The sequence below is a fragment of the Coloeus monedula genome (assembly GCF_965178545.1).
Source record: "Coloeus monedula genome assembly, chromosome: 12".
NCBI classification, from domain to species: domain Eukaryota; kingdom Metazoa; phylum Chordata; class Aves; order Passeriformes; family Corvidae; genus Coloeus; species Coloeus monedula.
In genome coordinates, this window is record NC_138792.1 from 4,119,849 (window position 1) to 4,144,215 (window position 24,367).

The following is a 24,367-nucleotide window of genomic DNA, read 5'->3' on the forward strand; positions in this document are numbered from 1 at the left end:
AGGGTTACCTATTCTGCTAACCAGTGTCCAAAATGTCCCTGTTGCCAGCAGAGTGTGAGCCAGTAAGGGGAGAACCATTACAGAAAAGCTTTTTATATCAACATTTTCTCTCCCCATCCCAGACCTTCCCCTTTTCACCCTGGCACACAGCTGCCAGTGGTGTGGGAGGCCAGGACACATGCCAGACTGATGTCCTCTAGAAACGTGGTGGCTTCAACAGCATGGGCTGCCCCAGCAACCACCCACGCACAGAAGATGCTATCCCAGGAGCTGGGCCTTCCGGACAGGGCTCTATGACCCTTCCCTCGCTGGGTACCAGGTGAGTTACTCATGTCAGCCCCTCTTGGCAATGCCAGGAGAATATAATCCGTGCCTCTCCCATCTGGGGCCCATCCCACTGCTTCTCGGTGGTTTCCTCCCATGCTCAGTGAGATGGTGAGCTGTGGCCTCACTGCAGAGGAGGGAGGAGAAGGCTGAGTCACCATCAGGAGGAATTTGGGAAAATACCTGGTGACCAGCAGCATGAGGTGAATTCAGATCAGGGCTTGTGGCTGGGATGGGTGTCTGCCCCTGCCACTGCTCCATCCCCTCTGACTCAGACAGGAGAGGATTTGGCCCAACACACACATGTGTGGAGGATCATAACAACCCCATTTCTGGCAGGAGGTGCCTGAGTCAGCCTGTACATGGCCCTGCACTGGGCTCCCCTGTGCCCCACTGCTCCCTGCCAGTCTGTGGCACCTTCCTCATGTCCCTCAGCACCACATTGGTTTGTAGCACCACTCACCCAGGGCAAGGGAGGCTTTTGCACTCTGACAGCCGGGGTTTTCCCTTTGCCACTTGTCACCCAGCAGCCCTCAGAGCTGTGGAAGAAAGTGGTGAGAGCCAAGAGGTGTCAGCAATCAAGGCCTGTGACAGCCCCTGAGCAGCAGGAAATTGCCAACCTCAACCTGAACCGCAGCTGGTCCAAGCAAACCGCCCTTGGAAGGTGTGTGTTTGGCACCAGAGCAAACAGGATAAGGTGAAGCCAGGCTGCACAGACAGGTGGATGCTGCAGCTCCCCAGTGGGTGGATCCTGCCTACCCCCACCTCCCCGCATCCCTGGGGAAAACACATCACCACCTCTGTGTCGCTTGGGTTGGCCTTTCCATGCCGGGTCTCTGCTGCCTGCATGGACACATTGCCAAGCACAGAGCTCAAACCATCCCATGGTGGCAGGGGTTGAGAGGGGAAGCAAGGGGCAGCAAGCATGAGCTGCCAGGGAAAACCTCTGTTGGGAGTGCTTGGGGAGGATCTGTGCATGCGTGCATGGGGACAGTTAAAGAGGAAACCATGTGGCTGTAAAAGAGGAAAGCAGAAGGGAAGGAGCAATAGTGGGGAAATGAAAGTGTTGTATGGCTTAGTGACCACAGTCCTTTGGCAAAGGAGTTGATAGTAGGCCACCATGATGTGCAAGAGTTGTGTGATGGGGCCACTTGGTGACACAGGGGAAGGATGGATAGACAAACTGTCCCCATCCTGTGGTGGGGAGCAGCACTGTGCTGGAGAACCCCCATGGCCATGGGGAGGGAAAGCCACCGTCCCTGACCAGTGGGTGCAAAGGCACCCACACAGCAAGCCAGGAACCTTTGGACACCTGCACTGGCAAACTGACCTGTGTGCTGCACCCACTCAGCACAACCCAACACCTTCCCCAGCAGCGCAAAAGTTATTGCTGCTCTTGAAATAACGCCCTGGAGGTCAGGTTTACCAGCAGGAGCTTATTCATCCCCTGCCAGCGAGGGCTCAGCATGAGTAGTGGTGAACCGGGAGCACGCAGAGCTTCCTGCTCCCGCCAGCACCTGGCTCTAAACAAAGCCGGGAAGTCACGCACTGAGCCCCCCTGCAGCCCCGCGCTGCCCGCATTTGCCGGGGCTGTCGCGGGCTCGAGGCGCAGGTGGCAGCAGCCTGGCTGCGTGCCTTGGCCGGGCGACCTGCGCGCTGCCGGCGCCGCGGATGCCGAGCCCTGCGGGGGCTCCCAGCCCGCTCCTGACCGCGGCCGCAACTCAGAGCTCACTTCGGGCCCCCCCCGGTTGCATTCTGCAGATTCCCGCGGGCCCGAGGGGCCGTGCCCGGGGCTGCGGCAGCATGTGCTCCTGCGGGAACGCGGCTCCGGTGTCTGCGGCAGCGCCCGCACTTGCACCCGAGCCGGGGCAGCTGACGGAGCAGAGGAGCGCTTTATTTTAGGAAGCAGCTGGCTCACACAGGAGACATTGTTTATCATCTTTCTTGCCTCTGGTGTTTTATTACAAAGGATTATGGCATGAAAAGCCATTTTGTTCCCCTGTTCCCAATGCATAGCCCCCTCTCCACGATTTATTCCTCTCCACAGGCAACAGCTGGGGTATGACATCCCAGGAAGCGGCGGGGGGGGAAATAAGGTGGGGGCCCGAATCCATGGCAGTGATGGCAGCAGGGATGTACCCAGTGCCCCCAGTCATGGCACAGCTGGCAGGAGTTTGCCGGGGGTGCCTGAGACTGCTCATGCACCTTCATGATGTGAGGGGTGGAAAAACAAAATCAAAGCCTTTCCTCGGTGGGTGTCACCTGTAAGACAATGTCGGACACTGCTGTCCCCAAGCCTGTGTGCCCCACTGCCCGTGCTGGTGGCATCCTGTGGTGTGACAGCCCCAAACCTGCTTGGATGAACGTGTATGGGAGTGTCCTGCTCCCCACGGGGAACCTGGGGCCAGGCTGGGCACAGCATGGTGCAGGGTACAAGCTGGGCACAGTGGGTGGGATGCAGGGTACAAATTGGGAGGTCAGCTTGGGAATATGATTCTTTGCCACTCCCCCCAGCATCACCATCAGGCAGGGTAGAGGCAGCTCCAGAGCCACAGCAGGAGCAGCTTCTCGTTGTCCCTCCGACCAGACGCTTTCCTTGCCAAGTGACAGCCAGGGTACCATGTGCTCCCTGTCTCCTTCCTCTGTCCTTGCTGCCGTGTGCCTTTCCTGTGGGTCCCAGAGCAGAGTCCGTGGCAGCACAGGCTGAACTCCCCTCCCCCCGGCTGCAAGCCAGTGCCTGACAGACTCCTCTGTGGTTTTCCAGGAACCAGCTCCGGAGCTATGGGCAGCAGATAAGCATGTTGCAACAGATGCCTTGTGCTGTCTCCAGAAGGCCCATCCTGTCTGTGCACCTACGTCAGGGCAGAACTATGTCTGGTGCTGCCTCCTATGGTGCTACCTGCTCTGTCACCTTGTCATTTAACATGTCCCTAAAAACCAAGAGGTTCTGGGGAAGAGCTGGGGATGGGCAGGGAGGTGAGGGCAGTGGTGTGTGGCTCAGCCACTGCCAGGTCTGTGGTTGCACTGAGGCTGGGACAAGCCCCTGCCTGCAGTGCTGTGTCTGAGAGGCAGCTCCACAGCCCAGGCATGTCCCCCTCCCTGCTGCCTCAGACCCTCTCACAAAAAACAACCCAGGCCACTTCTTTAGGGCAGGTTGAGCTGTGTGGGGTAGAGGAGGATGAATGATGGGGTCTTCCCCAGTTTTGCTCTAGCTATGGAGCTCTTTCCTAGGGAGGTAAATGGATGATGGGGTACCTGGCAATCACTGCTCAGAGCTGTAGGCTCAGGGCAAGTGGGGGTGGCCAAGGCTACGGGTGCTAGGACTGCTCAGGAGGTTCCTGTGCTGGAAGTGCTTCAGAGCAGATGCCATGGACTGGAGCTGCTGCCGGGTACACGCCTTGGAGAAGCAGCTGCAGAGCCGTGCATCGGGGCTGGAACAAAGGCAGAGGCCCAAGCCCCAGCTGCAGCACGGGACGTGTGATGAATTAATCGGGGCATGTGCTGGCAGCATTGTGTGACCACAGGCTGGCAGGGGGTCGAAGCTGGATCAGAGCTCCTCACCTTGGCACCGGCTTCCTGTTGTTTGCCATAACTTCCAGAGCTGGCAGTGAGAGCCAAGCAGCCGCACACATGCTGCAGCCTCTCTGGGCAGGGATGCAGCTGAGCCAGGGGAGTTAAACCTCTCACGCTGAAGGAGCCCTGCACCGTGCAGAGTCCCTGCCCTGCTGCCCCAGTGCAGCTCCTGCAGCCCTGGTACTGCTCACCCAGCACATGGCTCCTGGGCCATGTCACCATCTCCAAACAAATCCCCCTGGTGCCCAGAACCCACAGGCAAGGTCCCATCCTGCCCAACAGTGCTGCTCTCAGCGGGTTCCCACCAGCACAAGGCCATGTCTAGATAAGCCCGTTCCTTAACTTGTGCTAAGTGTGCTTTAGTCATAGTAGTTACTAAGTAGGCAGCTCCTGTTGGGTCACAGTGTTTCTTGGCTGCATTTCTTATCTCTTTACTTTGCTGGGCTTTGGGAACATGCTGGTACAAACCATAGCTCTGTGCTTCGCCCAGGCGCTGCTGGCCTTGCTCCGCTGGGGGAGCTGCCTTGTGGAGAGGATCAGGGAATACATCTCCCTCTGCTTACCCAGGACTGATGTGGGTGGCATTACTGTGCAGGCTCGTGAGGTCCCTGCTCACCCTTACATGGGCTGTTTAAAACTACTAATTAACAACCGGGTGTTTGTGGCAGCAATTTACAGTCTCTGCAGGAAGCTCCTCTCAAGCGTGAGGGCAAGATATCTATCCAGGGAAGATCTTGTGAACTACTCAGGAAAGTGGACCAGCACAGGTGAAGGTATCCAGCACCTGAGAGAATCAAGTGGTGCTGGAGGTCATCGACAGTGATCTGGACAATGAAGACATCGACAAAGATCCAGAAGGTGTCTTGTGCACACCGTGTGGAGGAAGGTGATTCAGAGTGCCCCAGTGTCATTCTGACAGCTTGGCAGCAACGTATTGTCCAGATATGAAAACACCATCTGTGAAGAACACATCATCTCTGCTCCAGAACTTTGAAGAAATATCTGTCCTTCCTCATCCCTAGAAGCCAGTGCCTTGGCTGTCAGGGCCACCCCGACAAGTCAGTCCCCTCCTGCCCTGGTCAGAGGGAGAGTGAGCCCCAGGTGCATGTGGTGCACTCTGGTTCCTCTTGGCTGACCACGGGAGCACAATAAGCAGTGGGATGGTGAACCCAGCTTTAAGCTGGAAGCCCATGTATGAGACATGAGAGGGAAGAGAGCTGTTAAGAGGAAGAAATCCCAAGGAAGCTGCCAATGTAATTACTGTAGAGACATAAGAAGGCAACCATCTTTCAGAGCAACTACTATGAATGCTTAAGCCCTACTTCCCAGACAGCAGCTGAACATCACCTGCTGATGGGAAGTAGAGAATAAATCCTTTCCTTAGCTTCTGCATGCAGCTTTTGCTTTATTAATCTGCCTTTATATTGACCCACAAGTTTTTTCCATCTTACTTTCTCCCTGCCATATCCTGCTGAGAAGGAGAATGATAGAGCAGCTTGGTGGGTACCTGGTGTCCACCACAGATGCCAAACAGGTTGTTGTCCAGCTCAGCAAGACAACCAGACTGCACAGCCACTGGTAGCCAAACTAGACCAGGCATATCCCTGCTCAGGTGGGCAAGCAACTCCAACAGCTGCCAGCACCCATGGATTACCCTGGAGGTACATGGGGGCCCCTCCACCATGAGCACGGTCAGCTGGGGTCACTGGCCATGTGGTGTCTTTGGCTGAGCTGCAGGGACGTGCTGCCCTCCCTAAACCCTGCAAGCAGCATCCCCTGAGGATTAGGTGTCTGCCAGGCCTGACAAGGGCGGTGCAGGAAGGCAGAGCATGGCACAGTGCTGCAGCAGAGCACCATGCCCCTGTTGCCTTGGCAGGATCTGTCGTGGTGGCTCTTTCTTGTTCAGGATCAGGGCTCACCCCTTACATGCTAAATCAGATCCCTAATCAATAAATACTGGCATATAACAGGACTGAATGGTTGCCAGGCAAAGGGAACTTGGCAGGGGCAAGAGTGCCACGCTCAGAGGCTTCCTCCAGCAATGCACGGTCCTGACAGAGCTGCCATGGGGACCTAGACTGGTTTGGAGGGATCTCCCAGCAGATGGTGCTGGCTGGGTCTGCCACTGGTACCAGCAGCAATCCTGAGCTTCTGCCCTGGCGCTGCTGTTTTCAATGGTGCCCCAAATGCAAACCCCCAGAGCTCCCTCATTTTTCCTAGGCTCCCCTGGTCCCCGACTGCCAACACCTTCGACCTTGGGCCCCTGTGCTGCCCACCCCCTCCTCACCCCCCTAGGCTTCCCTTGTTCCCCATCTCTTCTGACAGATCACCGAGGTCGGTATTAATATAATCCCTGGCTTAATTTAAATCCTCCTCCCATCTCATGCTTTTCCGGGGGGAGAAGGAAATTGGTGCACTTTTGTGGCATCCACTCAGCCCTGGAGCTGATGCAGGATCCAGAGGGCCAAAAGCCCCAGCCGTCCATGCAAAAGGTCCCTGCTGTTCCCCCCACCCCATGGAAGGTGTCCAGGGCATGTTGCAGCCTCAGTGGGATGTGTCCCCAATTTTCAAAGGTGTATCTTAGTGAGCACCAGGCACTAATAGGAAGAAGAGCTTGATTATGCCAACCACAGGGGAACACATAAGTGCCTCCTGCTCCCCAAAACCCCTCTGCAGCCATCTGGGGGTCTGGTTTCCCCCTCCCTCTGCCCTCACTGTCTGGGCGAGGCCGGCATGACCTTGCCACTATTTTCCCCTTCAACTCTCCGTAATGTTCGTATTAGCCGTTCTTCCCCAGAAACCTCCTTAAAGATATTCTTGATCCTGAGCCCGTGGGCTACTGTGAGGGTAGGGGAGCCTTGCTCTTTCGGGCAGCTGTCACTGAAGTGACAAAGTGGAGACGGGGGGACTATGAGAGGAGTGGCAGGGGCAGGCAGCGAGGGGGCACAGGGGGGACTGTGAGGGGAGTGACAGCGAAGGGCGGTGACGGGCTGCGGTGCGACATGTGCGACTGTGAGGAGACGAGAGATCGGGGAGTGACAGGGCCTGGCACTGAGGGGGCTGCGGGGGGCAGGGGACATGCGGGGACTGTGAGGAGAGTGACAGAGGGGACTGTGAGGGGGCACAGGCGGGACTGTGAGGAGAGTGACAGAGGGGACTGTGAGGAGAGTGACAGAGGGGACTGTGAGGAGAGTGCCGGGGACGAGCAGTGCGGGGCTGCAGGGCACAGTGGGGACACGCAGCGAGTGTGGAGGGGAGTGACGGGGGGTACTGTGGGGGGCTGCGGGGCGACATGCCGGACTGTTTGGGGGAACGACAGGGCGGGCAGTGAGGGGCTTCGGAGCACAGGGGGACACTGAGGGGACGGGATCTCGAGGACAGCGAGGGGGCACAGGTGGGACTGTGAGGAGGGAGTGTGAGGCGGCTGAGCAGGCACAGAGGGAACATGCGGGACGCACACCAAGAACGAGGACCCGGCGGGGCTGCGAGGGGCTGCGGGGCGGGTCCTGCCCGCCGAGGGCGGGCCCTGCCGGCCGGCGGGAGGCGCGTGCGCGGCGCAGGCGCGGGGCTGAGCGGCACCTGCGCCCCGCGGGCCGGGCGGCGGCGGCGGCAGCGGCCGGAGGGCGGTGAGGGCGAGGTGAGGGCGGTGCGGGCGAGGTAAGGGCGGGCCCGGCGCCGCCGCCCCCGGCCCGGGCTCCCGCAGAGGGGGGGCTGAAGAGCCGCCCCTTGACCCCGGCTCCTGGCGAGGGGCCCCTCGCGGGTGCCGCTCCTCGGGTGCGGGCACCTCCTCGGCAGCTCCCGTGGGGCGGGAGGGGACCTGCCGGAGGGTCTCGCCTCTGCCGAATCGGGGCCTGGGGAGCGGGGGGGAGTCGGGCCCGGCGTGCCCACCCATCTGTTGGTACCTGCACACAGGTGCTGGCGCCCTGCGAGAGCGGGTCGGCCCTGCTGCAGTGGGGTTCAGCCTCCGGAACAGCTCGCAACGGGGCCAGCGATATCCCGGCTGTGTCACGGCTGCCGACAGCGTGCTGACCTGCAGGCCCTGGAGCAGCCCGATGTAGCCTATTAGTAATTTTTTAAACGAATCACTTGCTAACTGACCATTTCTAAACAGAAACTCTGCTCGGGGCTGATGGCCTGTGCCAGGAGGGGCTTTGGTGACAGCGACTGTCTTAAACATCCCTCAGGAAGGTTTGGGAAAGGAACCAAGGGTATTGAACAGCTCTCCTGCTCATGGGGCAAGAGTTCCCTTGAGCCATGGGCCATGGGCGCCTGTGCTGCAGTTCCTGTTTGTCTCTTCTGACATTTGCATTTTGGTCTTTTCTTTAGAACTACTGGGTCACACACTGCTCCTCAAATAGCCCATCAGGTTAGCTCAGCTGTGCTTGGTTTGAGGCGTTTCTGTCCAGGGAAGTGAAATTTGTGAGCCTTTTGTGCACAAAGTGCAGAAACTCACTTAAAGCAGAAGTTTCTGCTTTTGGCTTTGCTGTAAGCTCTGTTTGAAAGGGCTGCAAAAAGAGCAGAATCAAGATTGAACAGGGCCCCTCGAGGTTAAGGCAGAAAGCAGGGTTTGGCCTGGAAGGAGTAGGAGTGCTGATCTGAGCAGTGCCACAAAATCCTGCTTCAATGGGTTGGAGATGTCATCACCAAGCAGCACTACTCATCCACACCCTTCCCAGGAATGTTGGTAGCAGGTGTAAGCAAGCTCCATCTCTTCATACCAGGCTCTTGCCAGCTGGCTTACACTCCTGATTAGCAGATTCAGGTGCATGTTCAATCCTCAAATCAGATTCCAGGGTGTGTGAGTAGGCAGGATAAGCAGATCACAGTTGTTACCATCCCCTGGATTGAGGGGAGGCACAGGGTGCACATCCTGTGCACTCATGTCAGAGCTCCTTCTCTTTGTTCTGTTCTTATCTGGGGTTCAGCATGCACATTGTACTGCCTCTGCCCTGGCCAGAAGTGGGCTGTGTTCCATTTCACTCAGGGCAAGGGAAACTCTTCAGTGCTTTGTTCTTGCTGTTTTACTCCAGATGTCAGTACTGTGTGTGCAGGTTCCTAGAGCTCTGCTGTTGTCCTTCCATCCTGGATCCACATCACAAACTGAAAGACAACGAGGGCAGCTCTGGTAACCTTGATGACTGATGTTTGTTTTTTAGTGACTGTTACACTGGAGGAAGGTGTTCCCTGGACAGTCCTGGAGACAGAGCAGGTACAGTACAACAGCCAAACAAACACCTTATTCCATGTCAGGCCTTTACCTTCGCCTGCAGAGTGTCCCTGGGAGGGGTAGGATGCATCAGCACTTGGCCTGGAGGGTGCTGACTAAGAAACCTGTGGTGTCTGGGTTGTTGCAATGTGAACTTGCAGCTGAGCCCAAGCAAACGGGGCTGTGACAGGCATTGCCAGCAAAGAGCAGCTGGGTGCCTGGGAAACCCCTTCTGTGCCATGGAGATCACGTGCAGCTCCACTGGCAAGGTGAGTCAGCATCCTCGGGGTGATTAAGAACTGGCTTGACAAATGACTTGTATCGATATTAGACCTGCACATCTATTATATCCTTTCAGTAGAGCAAGTCAGAGGGGAGAAATTATTTAGCTGGTGATGATACAGTGGAAAGGAAGGCCTGGTGGCAGTGATTTTGCTGTTTCTGTGATAGCCTCAGGATGCAGGCCCGGAGAGATGTTTAAGTAGTGATGATGTGTTTGGAAAAACTGAGCAAGCTTTCTGATACAAGAGTTTTCACCACAAGTGGTGTAATTGATACTAAACTCTCAGCAGTTGTTTTCACCTTGCGCTTAAAAGGGGTCACCTGCTGCATCCATTTTGGACCTGGTGGAGGACTTGAGTGCCTGAAAGCTTGTCCAGTTCCTGGTTCTAAACTCTCTAGTAAGAGAGATTAGGATACTAAGATCTCTCTAAAAAGAGATATCACCTCCTATATACGAAACTTCAGAAATGGGGATGGAAACACCATATTCTGTTCTTCTGTGTGTCTTTCTGCAGAACCCACAAGTCAAATGGCTGTTTTGTGCTATTTCTGAACCCTGCAGATTGCCTTGCTACCCCGCCCCTCCGTCCTGCTGCAATGAGTGGGAAGTCCTTGCTCCTGAAGGTCATTCTCCTCGGAGATGGTGGAGTTGGGAAGAGCTCCCTCATGAATCGGTATGTCACCAACAAGTTTGACTCGCAGGCGTTCCACACGATTGGGGTGGAGTTCTTGAACCGAGACCTGGAGGTGGACGGGCGTTTTGTGACCCTCCAGATTTGGGACACTGCGGGACAGGAGAGGTTCAAGAGCCTGCGGACCCCCTTTTACCGGGGAGCAGACTGCTGCCTGCTGACCTTCAGTGTGGATGACCGGCAGAGCTTTGAGAACCTCAGTAACTGGCAGAAGGAGTTTATCTATTACGCTGATGTGAAGGACCCTGAACACTTCCCATTCGTAGTCCTGGGCAACAAGATAGACAAACTGGAGAGACAGGTGAGCACAGAGGAGGCCCGGGCCTGGTGCATGGAAAACGGTAACTATCCGTACCTGGAGACTAGTGCCAAGGATGACACCAATGTGACAGTGGCTTTTGAGGAAGCCGTGAGACAGGTGCTGGCGGTGGAGGAGCAGCTGGAGCACTGTATGCTGGGCCACACCGTTGACCTGCACTCCAGCTCCAAATCGGGGTCTTCCTGTTGTTGAGAGTGGCTGCTGCTTCAGGAACGGCGCTCGAGCCAGCGGCTGGATTGGAACACACCTGAGCAGCCCTGGGGCACTCTTAGGAGAGTGGCCACAAGGACAAGAGGTGGTTTGCTCACTGGGGAGCTGCAGCCTCACCATCTGAATCCTGCCTGGAGTTTTCAGGCACAGAGCATGTATCTGCAGGAGGGAGGTGTTAACAGAGCATGTGAGCATAGTCGTGCTTCCATCTCTGTTTTAGCAGGTTTGAAGGGCTGGGTTAAAGTCCTTTAAATTCACTAAAGACGATAGGGATTTGTTCTGTACCAAGAACTGCCTGCAGAGCAAAGCTGAGAGCATCCTAGACACTGAAGTATTTTAGTCCTGAATTTAAAAAAATACTAGACCCACTCATGACCATACTGCCAAAGGAAATCCCACTCAGCATACTGAACAAAACCTGTTGTAAAGACTCTGGCCCATATGACTGTGAGAAAGCCAAATATTGGAGTGGCTGGGATGTGTGTATCTGTTGTTTGGGATAAGTGCATTGTGTCCTGAGGCTGAATTGTGATGAGAATTGTTAGAGCTCTGACCTGAAGCAACATATGAAGGAGAGATGGGCCTGTGTTAGAATGTGACAGCATTGTTTGTTCATAGCTGCCTATTTCTGGTCTGTTTTTCCTCACCTCTGACTTTGTCTTGTGTGAGTGTTATTTTTTGGAGAGACTGTCTGCTTGTTGTTTAATACATGTTTCCTTGTGTCTTGTGGAGGCTCAGCCTTGAAGCCCTCTGTGAAAAACACTGATGTGGACACTCACTGGGTCATGTCAAAGGATTACTCAGGAGATCTGGAGTGTGAAACTTCAGCTGGTTTCTGTCACAAGTAATCACTGTGTTCAGGTGATGTGCTCTAGCAGACCAGATGGCGGGTGGGTGGGCTGTCTCCTAGGTGTGCAGGTGGTTGGGGGACTCCTGTGTGGTCAGCTGTTAAGCCCACTTGCAGTCTGGCACTGGTGGCCACTGTGCCTCGTTAACTGGCAGATCCATGCCTTCAGTGTCTCTGGCATGAGAATGCTGCAGCATGGCACCATTCACCTGTTGTGTCAGGCACAGGTCTGCTGAACACAGTTAACCCATGCCATTGGCCTGGCCCTTGATCCCTCGTGGGAAATCCAGGATGTTTTATCTGTAATTCCTATGAGAGACTGGTCATGAGTGTCTGCTCCGTTAGCTGACTGCTGTGTTCAGTCCAGCGGGGAGAAAGCTGCACCACTTCCTCTGTTCAGGATGGCTGAAAAATAGGCATGGGGGCCCCAAGGAACCTTCTAGAAGGGATGCCAGGCTTTGCTCCCATCTCCTGCTCCCTGCTAGGTGTTAGTCCCAGGCTGTCTGTGTAGCAGAGATGAGTTTGCTGACTGCTGTCTTTGCCATTCAAACCTCGTGCCGTGCAAGCATTTGCCCACAGGCACGTAGGAGCCTGCCCCGAGCACGTATCCACTGGCTGCCGGGTGTGATTCCCACTGTGATCAGCTGCTGGATGGTAAATCTTGTAGCTCAAATCAGGCAGCCCTCCATTAAGCTGTGCTTTAGAGCAGGGCAGTCTCTGCAGCTTGTCTCCATCACAGCACAGTCTCTGAGCATGCAGAGCATGAACATTCCCCCATTTCCTCTGGGGTAATCCAGGGAGATCTTGTCCTCTGCAGGGCAACTGTGTGTGGAAGGCACTGGAGTATTAATGCTTTAGGGGGGTCTGATTTCCAAACAGGCCTGAACAGTTGTATTCATGGGGAGTGAATGCTATCCAGGCAGCTCTTGCAGCCTCTGGAAAAACAGGTCCCTTAAGGTTCTGCCTCTGTAGGGTGCAAGATTTTACAGGATGTTATTGTTCCTGTTTATTTACCTGGCTGACCTCCCGAGGCCTCTAGATTTTTCTTCTTTAACACTGCTTGATATTTCCTTCAAGGTCCCAGGCTCTGTGACCTGTGGTTCCAGTTTCCATCCCTGAACAGCCTCATTCCTAGAGCTGGTTTGCACATGGGCTCGGGGTCAGAACAGACTCAAGCCCTCGTGTGCTGGCTGGCCCTGGGAGCTCCCTGCAGGTGAAACTGCCACTTCCCCATGGATCTCCTGGGATCTGTGTGAGGACTGGCACATGCTGTGGAAGAGGGCAGAGATTCAGCATGCCACGGTGCAGGAGGCACATGTGCAGCTGTTTGCAGCACACTGTGCATGTCAATGCTGGTAGCTAAAGCTCAAGAGCCTCGTTATGCACGTGTTATACAGCACCTTTTTATTTCTAACAGACATGGTATCGTTGACTTTTTTAATATTAAAGCCCCCTATTATATTAGGCTTACATGTTTTTTTAAAAAAGGTATAGTATAATATATTTAAGTTGTTAAATTTATTTTAAATGAAACGCACAATTCCCAAAGAAGCCAGGATTTTGAACTCTGTTGGAAGTTCGGTGCCAACAGCCATCCCTTCCTTGTGTCCACTCGTGCTGCTGCAGTTGTTGCTATTGCTACAGAACTGGAATTGTAAAACCAAGATTCTACCTTTATTTAAACAAATAAAACATGGATGTATTCAAGTGAGTTTGGGAAGTGGCTGCCTTCATGGTTTATCAATGTTCAAGTCAGCTTTTGTTCTTCTGAGGACTGGTTAGTTACAGCATCTGGCGGAGAGGAGTCACCAAGGGATTAGAGGGATTGATTATTCCTTTGTGTATACCTGGACCAGGAGCTGAAGGATCAGAACTCAGCAGCTGAATCCAGTGACCAGTTTTGTCTTTTCAAGAGTATCAGAAAACAGTTTCCAAACAGAAATATTGCACATTGCTTCCTTCTGTCACTACAGCTTAAATTCCCAGCCTGGGTTCTCAGCAGCAAGTCCGGTACTTTCCTGTGAATTCTTCCGGTGATCTTGGAACTGGTTCCTCAGGCTCCAGGGGGTTTTAACCAGGCATGATTTCCATAGGATGCCGAGAAGGAAATCAGCATATGGGAGCTGTTCTGTTTTGCTGTCCTGCCAGGATGGCTGCTTATTTTGGGAGGCTTTCTCTGTGTTTGCAGAGCCTCTGCCTGCTGTTTCTTTTGGCAGAACGTTTTAGTTTATTTTCCTCCCAGGTCTGTTTGCCCTATCCATGATTCCAGGAGGCAGTTTAGGGTCCAAAGCCCTTGGAAACCGTGCATTTTAAATGTGGGCTGGAATATCTGGGGTCCTCCAACATCTTACTTCAGCTGTTTCAAAAGGCAGCTGAAAACACACAGTCATCATGGCCTGGTGGGAGATGGCTCTGGCCTTGGAGCGTTGCAGGGTTTGAGGTTGAGCAGAAAGAATAATGAGTTAAAAAATGCTTTTTTAGGAGCCTCTGAACCCTACTCCAGGCTCCAGTTCCATACAGGGGCTTGGGGGCAGCTCTGACACTGGGGCACTGGCATGTTGTGCTCTGGACTAAGGAACACGCCGCACTGCCCAGGTGGGAGGTGATTGCAGCTTCCTCGGTGGTTGTTTGAAGGCCACAGGTGAGTCAGAGTCCCTTGACGGGGAGATTGGGCTAATCTGTGAAACGGTGGATAACCTGCTGAGGTGATTGCTCCTGCAAAAGCAATCAGAAATGGACAGAGATATCCCCTGGCCCCAGTGCTTGCCTGGCTGGTGCAGCAGCTCTTTCCTCGTGGCTTCATGGAGTCCTTTGGGGGCTGCTGCTCGTGGCCACGTGCAGGTACAGGACTCCTGGAACAGGTTGCTTGGAGAAGCTGTGGATGCCCCATCCCTGGAAGTGTTCAGGTCCAGGCTGAATGGAGCTCTCAGCAACCTGGTCTAGTGGAAGCTGTCCCTGCTCATGGCAGGGGGCTGGACCTGGATGATTGTTAAGGTCCCTTTGAACCCAGGCCATTCTATAATTCTGTGACTTTCCAGTTGCTATTCCCTCCTCCTCTTCACACATCCTCCTGGCAGAACTGGACTGTGCAGAGATGGAGAGAAAGCAGCTGGCTGCCTGATGAGGTGCAGGTGAGGACTTTAGCCAGGTCAGGTGGGTGCTAGTACCGTGCCCTGGCAGGCAGCGCTGCTTACCGGGCATGGCTTATCCAAAGCATAGCTCTGTACTAGCCACTGTGAAGAAAATGAGCTCTACCCCAGCTGAAACCAGCACATCATCCTACCCAGCCTTTCCAGGGCTGAGTCCGAATCCGTACTAAGAGAAGTGAGACTTTGGTGGTGTTTCTCGTGTGTCCCGGTGGGCTCTCTGAGTTCCGGAGGCTCGGGGAAGGAGCACCGCCAGCCGCAGGGACAGGGACCGGGGCTGCGGGGGGAACCGGGGCTGCGGGGGGAACCGGGGCTCGCTTGCCTCTCTACCCGAGGAGCCGGCGCTGCGTCCGACGGCCGCGGGGAGGAGCCGCAGCACCGGGGATGCGGAGGCGGCCGGGAGCAGCATCAGCCCGGCGGCCCTTCGCCCTTGCTGGGGAACCGTGGTCATCACCAACTCCCTTGGGTGCCGCCACCCTCTCCTCTCTCTTTTGCTCTTCCCAAGGCACACAGGGCCGTCTCCCGGGGCGGCAGGGCACGGGATGGAGGGATGGGAGTCGCCTTCTTGCCAGCAAGCCAGTCCATGGGACTTGCTCCAGGGTGCCTTTCTCTGGTCCAGCCTTTGTGGGAGCAAAGTACAGCCACATTTTAGCTGCTAGACAAGGGAAAACAGGTGATTGCAACGGCTCCCCTGCTCGGAGCTCTCCTGATGGGCCAGTTTACAGAGATGCGGTTTGGTACGAGGCTGAGCTTATTCCCTGTCTTTTCTCAGCCAGTTCCTGGAGGGCGCTGGGTGCCCAGGAAAGGAGATGTGAGGACAGGTCCCATGTCCCCAGCTGGGGTGACAGCGGGACGCGACCAAGGGCACACCTGATGAGGCTACATGTGTCCTTTGGCCCTCGGACTTGCCCGGCACCCTGGCCTTGCTGGCTGCTCTCACACACCACCTTGCACTTGCTGTCCCCAGCCCTCACCCCGGCCGGGGGGGCACCAGTCTCTGCCAGGGAAAAGAGATGGTGTTTTGTTCCCCAGCTCGCTGCTGCCCAGCGGCCGATTGTGCACACACAGGACCCTTTCAGCATGGGGAGAGGAGGGTGATGGCATCTGGGAACGCAGGGAACAAAAGGCCCTATTGATGCTGGCTGCAGCCCCAGGGGTTTCTGTCAGCCAGGGCAAGGCCGAGCTGTGCCACTGAGCTGGGGCAGCAGCAGTGCATGAGCTAAACCTCCCCTGGCCATTGTGCATGGAGGGGGCTGAAGCCAGGGAAGAGAGGGGGCAGTGGGATTTGGGCTAGACTCCCATTTAGGAAGAGCAGTGATGGTTCCACCCTGCCACTCCTGGGCATGTGGCTGTGCCTGAAATCTGCCAACAGCAGAGTAGGGCTGGGAGCATCCCTCTATGGCCTCACTCCCTGGAGGCCCCCGAGCACAGCTCCTGGGGAGATTTCCAAGAGAAACAACATTTGAATCAATAATTTTTGAGCAGCTGCTGTGGAAAGATGCACCTAAGGGTTTCTGGGGCAGAAAGGCAGCAGCTGATGCCCTCCATGCACACTGTTAACGATCCTGCAGCAAATGGCACGTGGCCACCACAGAGCCACAGACAGGACATGTAGGGCTCTGGGACAGTCCAGCATGCCCGTGTGCTTAAGCAAGACCGTCCTTTTCCACACAGGGCTCTCTGCAAGAAAAAGAATCGCCCACCCTGCATGGCTCTGGACATGTTCATCCCACACATGCTGCCTAGCGCCAGCCAGCTTGGCTTGAGCTGTCCTGTTAGTTTTGTTGTGGTTTTGTTGTGCTACATGAGGAGACATAGCAGAGGCTGTCACCACGTGGGCTGAGTGTTAAAGGGCAGCAGCACCACCAAACACGAGCAAGCAGCTGCTACAAGACCCCAGCTTTCCTCAGGGTGGCTGGAGGAAAAATAGAGGTTTTAAGGGCCCCCCAGCTGGGAACAATGATTTTGAAGTCAGAGTTATGAACCTCGTGGCTGGAGTGGGCAGAGCCCTGCAGGGGCTGCTGGCCCACACATGGGTCTGCAAGTGCTGCTCCTCTGAGACATTCTCCTCTGCAGCCTCCCCTTTCTTTTTTGTCGGTGGGTTCAGGGTTGGGAAAGGCAGCACAACAAATGGACAGGCAGACGTACATCTTGTTCAGAATGTTCTTAATTTTAATGTATTTTCTTTAATTTTTATAAAATACATCCTGTAAGATAAGTCTTTAAAAACTTGCTCCTTTTTATTGCTGGTTAACAAGTTGAAATTCTAGATCAGAAATGAAGGAAACACTTTCAGTCGATTAACTCTCTTTGTGTGTGTGTGTGTGTGTGTGTGTGCGTGTGTGTGTGCGTGTGTGGGGTCTGGGGACAAGGGTGGGAAGGAGGACCTGGTTATTTTTTGTTAAATGGATATGAAAAAAAACCCCAGCAAACCCCCAAGAGAGATAGCATTGATGTGAATTTCCAGATCTTGGCTGGTTTCTCCCCACCCTGCCATCCCTCCTGGCATCTCCCCCCCTTCCCCATCCCATGTGCGTTGGTAGCCTGGCCAACCTATTTCAGCATTCCCGGTGGCAAGGATCCTTCAAATGCACTGCTCAGCAGATCTGCCTCCTTATCCTTGCCCCTGCTGAAACCAGCACTTAAAAATATATATAACAATAATACAGACACAAAAAAAGAAAAGAAATCCATGCAAGATGGAGCTACAGTCTGCCACTGAAAGTAGTTTCTCCAATAAATAAACACAAAGATTAGCATTAAGAAGAGAGGCAGAGAGAGCAAAACAAATCACCAGTTGTCAGGGAGGACTAGAAACAGCACTTCTGCAGGTCTGGCTGGACCCATGCTACCCAGCCAGAGGGCTTTCCTCCAGCTGGAGAACAGTCATGGAGGAGAGGTCTCCACCCAACCCCTTGTCCCCCTACCCCTCTCCACGGGAAAAAACTGGCACCAGAAAGGGTCTGGATTGCAGAGATGGGCTGTGTTTGCACCCTGTGACCCCCAAACCGCCACCTTTCCTTCCCTCCTCTCTTTCTTCATGGGTTTCACCTGGAAGCGAGATGCTGCCAGTCCCTCCCACCCCGGCAGGCACAAGACAGTTGTCCTGACTTGCAGGAAAAAAAGTGAGGGGACGAGGGGGACAGAAGGAGGGGCGGTTACATTTGACACGGGTGAGAAGCGAGCCGAGCTCTCCGGCACAGCGGAGGTTAGAGAAGCAGACGTCACCCCAGAGAAGAGCACCATTGTGAAGGGCACTGGCAGGGCAGGAGAAGGCACGCGGTCCCGAGGGTTATCCCCTGCCTAGGAGGGATGGCTCTGGCTTTACGCTCCCAGGGCTTGGTGCAGAGATGTCCCCTCCTCAGTCAAACCTATTTGCTGCCTCTCTGCTGCCTGGAGGGTAAAGCCAAGAGTCCCCCTTGTCTACAGAGACACCAAACTCCTTTAGGCTTTAATAGGGGCAGCTGGGTTAGGGCTTTATCAGCATTGGGGTCAGCACTCTCTTCTCCACACTGGGAAGATCCTTGCCCTGAACTCCCTTTGCCGTGGCTGCAGCAGGCAATTTAGGTTAAAATCATCTTTCTCTGCTAAGGGAAAAAAAATCCTTCTCTTTTCTCCATCCATGGGTGGTGACAGCAGACAGCTCCAGGAGAGTCTCTAGCAATGGTACCAGGACTGGGTCAACTTCCTTTTCTCTCTACGTAGCCTCTTGCTACTCATGGAGCAACCTACATGGATTTCCTCCTCCCAGGGGCTTGAAGGCCTTTGCTCATCCCTAGGCAACATTGGGACACTGGAATAAGTCCCTCCTCTTCTCTGGCTGGTTTTGATGGGCTTGGCTCTAGAGCGAACCAGTTACGGACGAGCAACGAGAGAAAAGTGCATGAAGAGGTGTCCACTGGTGGGAAGCTCTCCTTCCTGGTCATGCTCAGCACAATGGATGCGAGGGAGGAAGAGGAGGGGAGTCATCAGCAAAGGCAGAGTTAACGCAGGAGACCTGGTGTCGGGTGGCTGCAGTGTTAAAGCCTCGGGGTTAGACAAAAGAAGGGCGTTTGGTCTGGCTGGGCTCCGCCGCGCACGGGCTAGAACTTGGTGCCTCGGCCCATCAGCTTGAGGACTGCGAAGTTGTAGGTGGCGGCGATGATGAAGGTGAGCTGTGGGTGGGAAGAGAGTGAGCGAGGGGGCAGCCCCCAGCCCCACACCCCAACAGAGCAGTGCCCGGCAGAGCCCCACAGCCCCACTGCACCGTCGGGACACCGCGGTGCCGGGTCACTGGCGTAAAGCAAGAGGAGAGGCGGGGAAAGGCAGGGGGGCTCAGTGCATTGGCATCAGGATCTCTCCCTGGCGGTCTCCTAAAGCCTCTCCAGATCCCCTCCTGCTGCCACCTCTACCTTATGGCCTGGATTCACCATCTGCACTTACGTGCCAGAAAATGACACGAGCACAGGCTCTGTCCCATCCATGCCCACCACCTTCGCTGTCCTTTTCCCCCACATCTTTGCCAGGCGGAGAAGAACGGCTGGGCAGGGGGAGCACTGACTCACCAGCGAGACCAGCGTGGCAGCTGCCCCCACAAAGGCTGCGATGAAGAGGTGGAAAGTCATCTGGAACTGCAAGGGAAGAGGAGGGTGATCTCACAGGGTCTCATGTGCTGCCTGGGGAGGCCAGTGCTGAGGTGATCCACTGAGGGGAGCACATGTGGGGTGGCAGGAGTTACTCACCTCACTGGTCTTGCAGATGGAGAGCAGGTTGGAGCCACACACCTTGCCAGGGAAAGCATTCCAGGGCAGGACACCTGTGGAGATGTGGGAGCCAGGTGAGTGGGGCATGGCTGACAGCTGACTTCCTTGCTCAGCTTCCTGCAGCCATGTGTGTCACACACACCCCAGCATTTTGGGGCTCTTCAGCACTTGCCCTGCTTTATCCCAGCCCAATGTGCTTGGGCCCTGTCCTCCATCCCCTCTCCTCTGCCTTGAGCCCTGGCTCCTGGGTGGTGAACCCAGCACTCACCGTACATCCTGGCATCCGCACACAGGGTGCCAATGCTGGCCGAGGTCTTGGTGGGGTTGGCAATGGACTGGCAGGTGGTCCAAGTGTTAAAATAGATGTAGACGGGCACCGCAGAGCAGGCGAACACCAGGAGCCAGATGATGGTCAGGACGTAGGTAATGCCCACAAACTGCAAGGGGCAGGACAAACCCGGGCAGAGCCGTGGTTACCAAGTGGCCAAGGACACGGACAGGGGAGCGCGAGGTTCCCCAGGCAGGGGAGGGCGTGGGGCAGGTGGGGGACTGCGATGCTGCCTGCGCCCAGATCTGCACCGCCTGCCAGACCCAGCGTGTCCCCAGGCAGGCGGCACAGGACAGCAGCCCGAGCTGGGGGCTCCTGCAGCTCACAGAGCCAGTGCCAGTCCCAGATTCACACCCAGCTGTGTGCACGTGGGGGTGACCAGCAGCAGCAGGACGGCTGCCACCTTTGAGGGGGGGATAACCGTGCCCACAGCCAAGCAGGGTTTGGTCTCTGCGGGAGGACAGCTGCAAAAGCTGCCTTGGCATGTCAACGTGGCTCTCCTGCCCTCCCTCCATGGTGCCACCCCAACCAGCCCCTGAGGGAACCACAGCCGTGCCCCTCTGCTCCCCCAGGCCACAGGACCCCTTTGCCAGCACTTTGTCATGGTTCCCAAGCCCAGCAGAGAGGATGACCCCAGGGGTACCAGGTGCCATAGAGCTTCGAGCTGCCAGCACTGCAGGGATGCTCAGATTCTCCCTGCCTCCATTTAAACATGAAGAAGTTTTGTTACGCGTAGCCATGTGGGCCGCTTTGGTCGCCAGGGACCATGACGGGCCTGGGGGAGGGCAGCCAGGCTGTGCTTCCCTTTGGGATATCCCAAAACCCGGACGGCCACAGTCTCCTGCCCTTTGGCCACACCGAGCGTGGTGAACCCGCTGGGGCGCGCGCAGGGGTGCCAAACCCCGGTTAAGATCACCTTGTCAGGATGTCCTAGCCACTTTCCCAAACAATGACACACCCGCTGCCACGAGTGAGCTCGCTGGGGGCCTCGCGCTCCCCTCCCTTTCGGGCCCCCAGTTACCGTTGCGCTGAGGCCCTTGCCGCAGATGGTGGTCCTGTAGTCCCCAAAGATTTGCCGGACGGCGCCGGTGGTGTAGAAACCTTCGGCCAACAGCAGGGCTCCATAGAGGAAGAAGAAGGCAGCTGTGCCATAGATGAAGTACTGAAAACCGTGGATGCTGTGGGGGGAGAGGAGGGGGCAGGGATGCTCAAGTGCCAGGGCGGTGCTGGAGAGCTCAGCCCTGTGTGTGGCAGCCCGGCCGCTGCCACTTTCCCTCCCCACGCTGTCCCAAGGGGACCAAAACAGAGGGTGAAGCCACAAGAAGAGCAAGATGGGGCAAAGCTCTGGTGAGCAAGGCTGCCACTGATTCCCCCATATCCTCCATACCTACCCAGTGCAGAGGTCCAGCTCTACCCAGGACACCTAGCAAGGGTCAGATAAAAACTGGTGTGAAATGAAAACAAGTGGCCACTTAGACCCTGCCACAGAGCCATGGGCAAAGGTAGCTTGGAGTCTCCCTGGTGCCCGGGTGAGAGCCTGGCCCTGACCAGCCCAGCCAGACACCTCAGCCTGGCACAGAGCAGGATGAAGCTGTGAGGGTGATGCTCTGCAGCGGGGTACTTACACATCGATGAGAAACTCATAGTCCTGGTAGTTTTTGGAGAAGTAGGTCTCGATGAGCTGCTCAGTGCCTGTGAGGGCTTCGTGCCCACAGCCACAAAACAGCGCTACCCCAAAGAAGCACAGGCCAGTGGCAACCAAGGAAGCAAAGGGTGCCCCGATGAGACATCTGGCACAGCACTCGAGTAAACCTACGGAGAAAAGAGGTGAGGTGGGACAAGATTGCCAGGACAAGGATTGCTTGGAGCCCCCAGCTCAGGAGCACAAGAGCAGTGGGAGAAAGGTACCCAGCAGGAGGACGGAAACAGGTTGAAGGAAAACCCCAGAAATGACCCATTGCAGTGCTGGAGAGCCAAACCCAGCAGCTTCCCAGAGAGCTCTCTAAGCAGCCTCACAGGAAGCTACCCAAGGGTGCTCAGCGACGGTGGCAGGGTGGGGCACAGGGGCTGTGAGGAGCTGAGGCGAGCCAGCCATGCTGACCTGTGACAAACAGATGGAAATAGAGCGTGATGTAGCGTAATGCCAGTGGGAGCTGGCAAACAAGCTGCTAATGGGCTCCCCACTGCCACCACAGCCCGGCTGCCTGCAGCTTTATTTTGCCTTCGAAGATGGAGGGGAACCCAGCACCTCCACAGAGACAAACCCCAGGGAAGATCCAGCAAGGTGGCCCTGCTTGGGGCAGCACAGCAGGACTCAAGCACTCTGGACTTCCAGGTGGCACCCTGGGCACTCGTCCCTTGCCTGGCACCCCACAGGCAGCTCGGGCTGCAGCCGCCCCTTTATGCAGGCAGACGTGCTTATAGGAAGGAGCTGTGTAAGTTCCACAAATGACAGCCCTTGTGTAATAGGTTCTGTCCTCCAGGACCTGTGTGTGGGCAGGGAAAGCGAGGACACACGCCAGTGTGCTGCTTGGAGTGCCTAAATGCTGGGTTTTTTCAGCAGTGAGGCCATGGGCACCTGCTCCCTCTGCACGCTGGGGCTCTAACATGCAGGAGTGTTGGCTCAGTTTCCCGGTGGGCTGGGTTTGGAGGTGCCCAGCCAGCTGCTCTCCTGCCTGCTTTGGGGGCAGGCAGCCAGGTGGGTTTGCACCCACCAGCATCTGGCTCCAGTTTGGCTCCAACTAAGCCAGGACAAGCTGCTGCCCTGGCTGTGTGCCACCTGCCCCCAGGGAAGCTGCTGCCCTTCCCCAAGACGTGGGCTCTGGCACCCCAGGGCACCGTGGCTGCCTGGGCACATCCCATCTGGGCATAGCATTTCTGCCCTGAATGCCAAAAAGGCACCCACACCAAACCCACGCTCCCCCCACGAATCCCACAGCGCTTATCTCCTCCCCAAGAGGACCAGAAAGCCGTGGGGTCCTGGCCAGTTCTCCCCTCCCCACTGGGAGCAAGGTTGCGCAGTGGCACCAAGGACAATGGGGGATTGTCCCGGCACTGCCACCCCGGTGGCTGCCCCATGCCAAGAGCAAACAGGGAACAAAGGCAGCGCTATAGGGGAGTGCTGGGACCCCTCCCTCTTGTTTGCCTTGGACGAAGCAGGTCCAGGGAGAGTCTCGCTCATCCTGACCCCCAACCTCGCTGGGACCCACTGGGACGGCCCTGTGCACCCAGCAGGCTGCTGGGCCAAACTTGCCTTTTCTGGTTTTATTTTTGGGCACCTGGGAGGTGGCTCAGAGGTGCCCACTCTGGGACAGTGAACAGCTCCATTCCCAGGCGACTGCAAGTGCCGGGATGCAGCAGGGCCTGGCAGGCTCCTTGCCACAGCCCCTCGCGCTTTGGGAAGCTGCAGTGGGGGAGCCTGGGGAGGGGAAAGGAGGGGAGAAAGAGCCCTTGTGCCACACAGTCCTTAGCCTTGTACCCAGGCTCCGCTGCTGCCAGCGCCAAACAATGTGCTGCAGACAGGAGGAGGAGGCAGGGGGCCAGCAGCACGAGGCACCCCTGGGAACAGAGCACCCCCAGGAACAGAGCACCCCGCTGTCCCAGGGGTACGCTGGTAAGTATTAGCTCTGCTGCACCGGTAGGGAAACTGAGGCACCAGGCGTGCCTCCGTGTGCCACGAGCTGTGACAGGCTCAGTGCTCTGCCCGGACCTCCCAGCTCCTGCCAGCCCCAGGCAGGAGCTCTCACCTCTCCATGTGGTGAGGGCTCAGGTGGGACCGGCTGTGGGGATGGCATCTGCCCCCACAGACAGCACAAGGGGACAGAGAACTGCCTTGGGAAAGAAAACGTCACCGCTGCCATGCCAAGGCATCCTCCCCTCGGCTGGCACGGGCACACCGGGGTCACCAGGACTTCACCGGTGCCAGAAGAAAGTTTCAGCGGGCTCTGTTCTGGGATAAGGTCCCCAGAGACACCGGCAGCAGCTCTCGCACCCTCACCCCATACTCACCCATGGTGCTGGACTTGGTCAACTCCCCCGACCGCCTGCTCTGCTGCTTCGGCGCTGTGTGCGGAGCCCTTCCCTGCCAGGCGGTCCCACGCCCTGTATTTCCCCCTCTGGGTGCCTGTCCGGCTCTCCAGCAAAGAAAAGGGCTCTCTGAGTGACAGCCACCCCCCTTAAAGGGACCGGGCCCGCCCTCCCCCGGCCCCCCCAGCACCCCTTGGCTGCCAGCTCCTGGGTGCCCGGCGGCTGCTGGGCAGAGCTGCCCAATGGCCCTGCTCTGGGGGTAAAAGGCTTTTGCAAAAGTAAGAGAGCAGTCTAGGGGCAGGGGAGGGCGTTGTCCCCCTTCACTGGTGGCTCTGGGGACATCCCCCAGGCCCGCCAGGCTGTGTTTGTCCCAGCTGCCCACTGTGGCAGTGGGGGAGTCTGGCCCTATGGGAGAGCAGTGGTGTCCCCCTGTCACCTCCCTGACTCCCAGCATCTGTCAGTAGGGAATAGCGGTTCCCCATCCCAGGGACCTGCTTTCAGCTTTGGGGGCTCCAAACTGGAAGCTTTCCACCTTTTGATGGGAATCCTGCAGCCACTTTCCCCAGCCCCATGACCCCCATTAGGGAGGGAATGGCATCCCGGAGGGAACACACGTGGGTCCCCACGGCCGCAGGGCTGGAGCAGCTGGAGCCTGGTCCCTTGGGTGCCCCA

At 56.5% G+C, this 24,367-nt stretch overlaps 2 protein-coding genes across 4 annotated transcripts; one reads left to right on the top strand and one right to left on the bottom strand.

The window, feature by feature from the left end:
- Positions 1–7,473: 7,473 nt before the first annotated feature.
- Positions 7,474–13,149, top strand: RAB9B (RAB9B, member RAS oncogene family). Of its 3 annotated transcripts, none has more exons than XM_082289240.1 (3): positions 7,474–7,534; positions 9,054–9,106; positions 9,948–13,149. In XM_082289240.1, the coding sequence occupies exon 3, from the start codon at positions 9,983–9,985 to the stop codon at positions 10,586–10,588; it is 606 nt and encodes a 201-aa protein (XP_082145366.1). In that variant the 5' UTR covers positions 7,474–7,534; positions 9,054–9,106; positions 9,948–9,982; the 3' UTR covers positions 10,589–13,149. The 3 variants fall into 3 exon arrangements, with proteins under 3 accessions (XP_082145366.1, XP_082145367.1, XP_082145368.1); XM_082289241.1 differs by having other exon boundaries at positions 7,483–7,554; XM_082289242.1 differs by lacking the exon at positions 7,474–7,534 and having other exon boundaries at positions 8,941–9,106; positions 9,901–13,149.
- A 3,665-nt stretch (positions 13,150–16,814) lies between these two features.
- PLP1 (proteolipid protein 1) lies at positions 16,815–23,775 on the bottom strand. The gene is made up of 7 exons (XM_082289427.1): positions 23,678–23,775; positions 21,295–21,481; positions 20,586–20,847; positions 19,610–19,778; positions 19,321–19,394; positions 19,144–19,209; positions 16,815–18,753 (listed from the first exon to the last, which is right to left on the bottom strand). Exons 1-7 carry the CDS (start codon positions 23,679–23,681, stop codon positions 18,682–18,684), a joined length of 834 nt encoding a protein of 277 aa, XP_082145553.1. The 5' UTR covers positions 23,682–23,775; the 3' UTR covers positions 16,815–18,681.
- Between the last annotated feature and the right edge of the window lie 592 nt (positions 23,776–24,367).

Excerpts from the sequence above, each read along its gene's own strand:
- RAB9B (XM_082289240.1), top strand. The coding sequence starts at position 9,983 with ATGAGTGGGAAGTCCTTGCTCCTGAAGGTCATTCTCCTCGGAGATGGT.
- PLP1 (XM_082289427.1), bottom strand. Across the intron at positions 20,848-21,294 it reads TATGAGTTTCTCATCGATGT|CATCCACGGTTTTCAGTACT; the intron begins GTAAGTACCCCG and ends CTCCCCCCACAG. Across the intron at positions 18,754-19,143 it reads CTGCCACGCTGGTCTCGCTG|CTCACCTTCATCATCGCCGC; the intron begins GTGAGTCAGTGC and ends TCCCACCCACAG.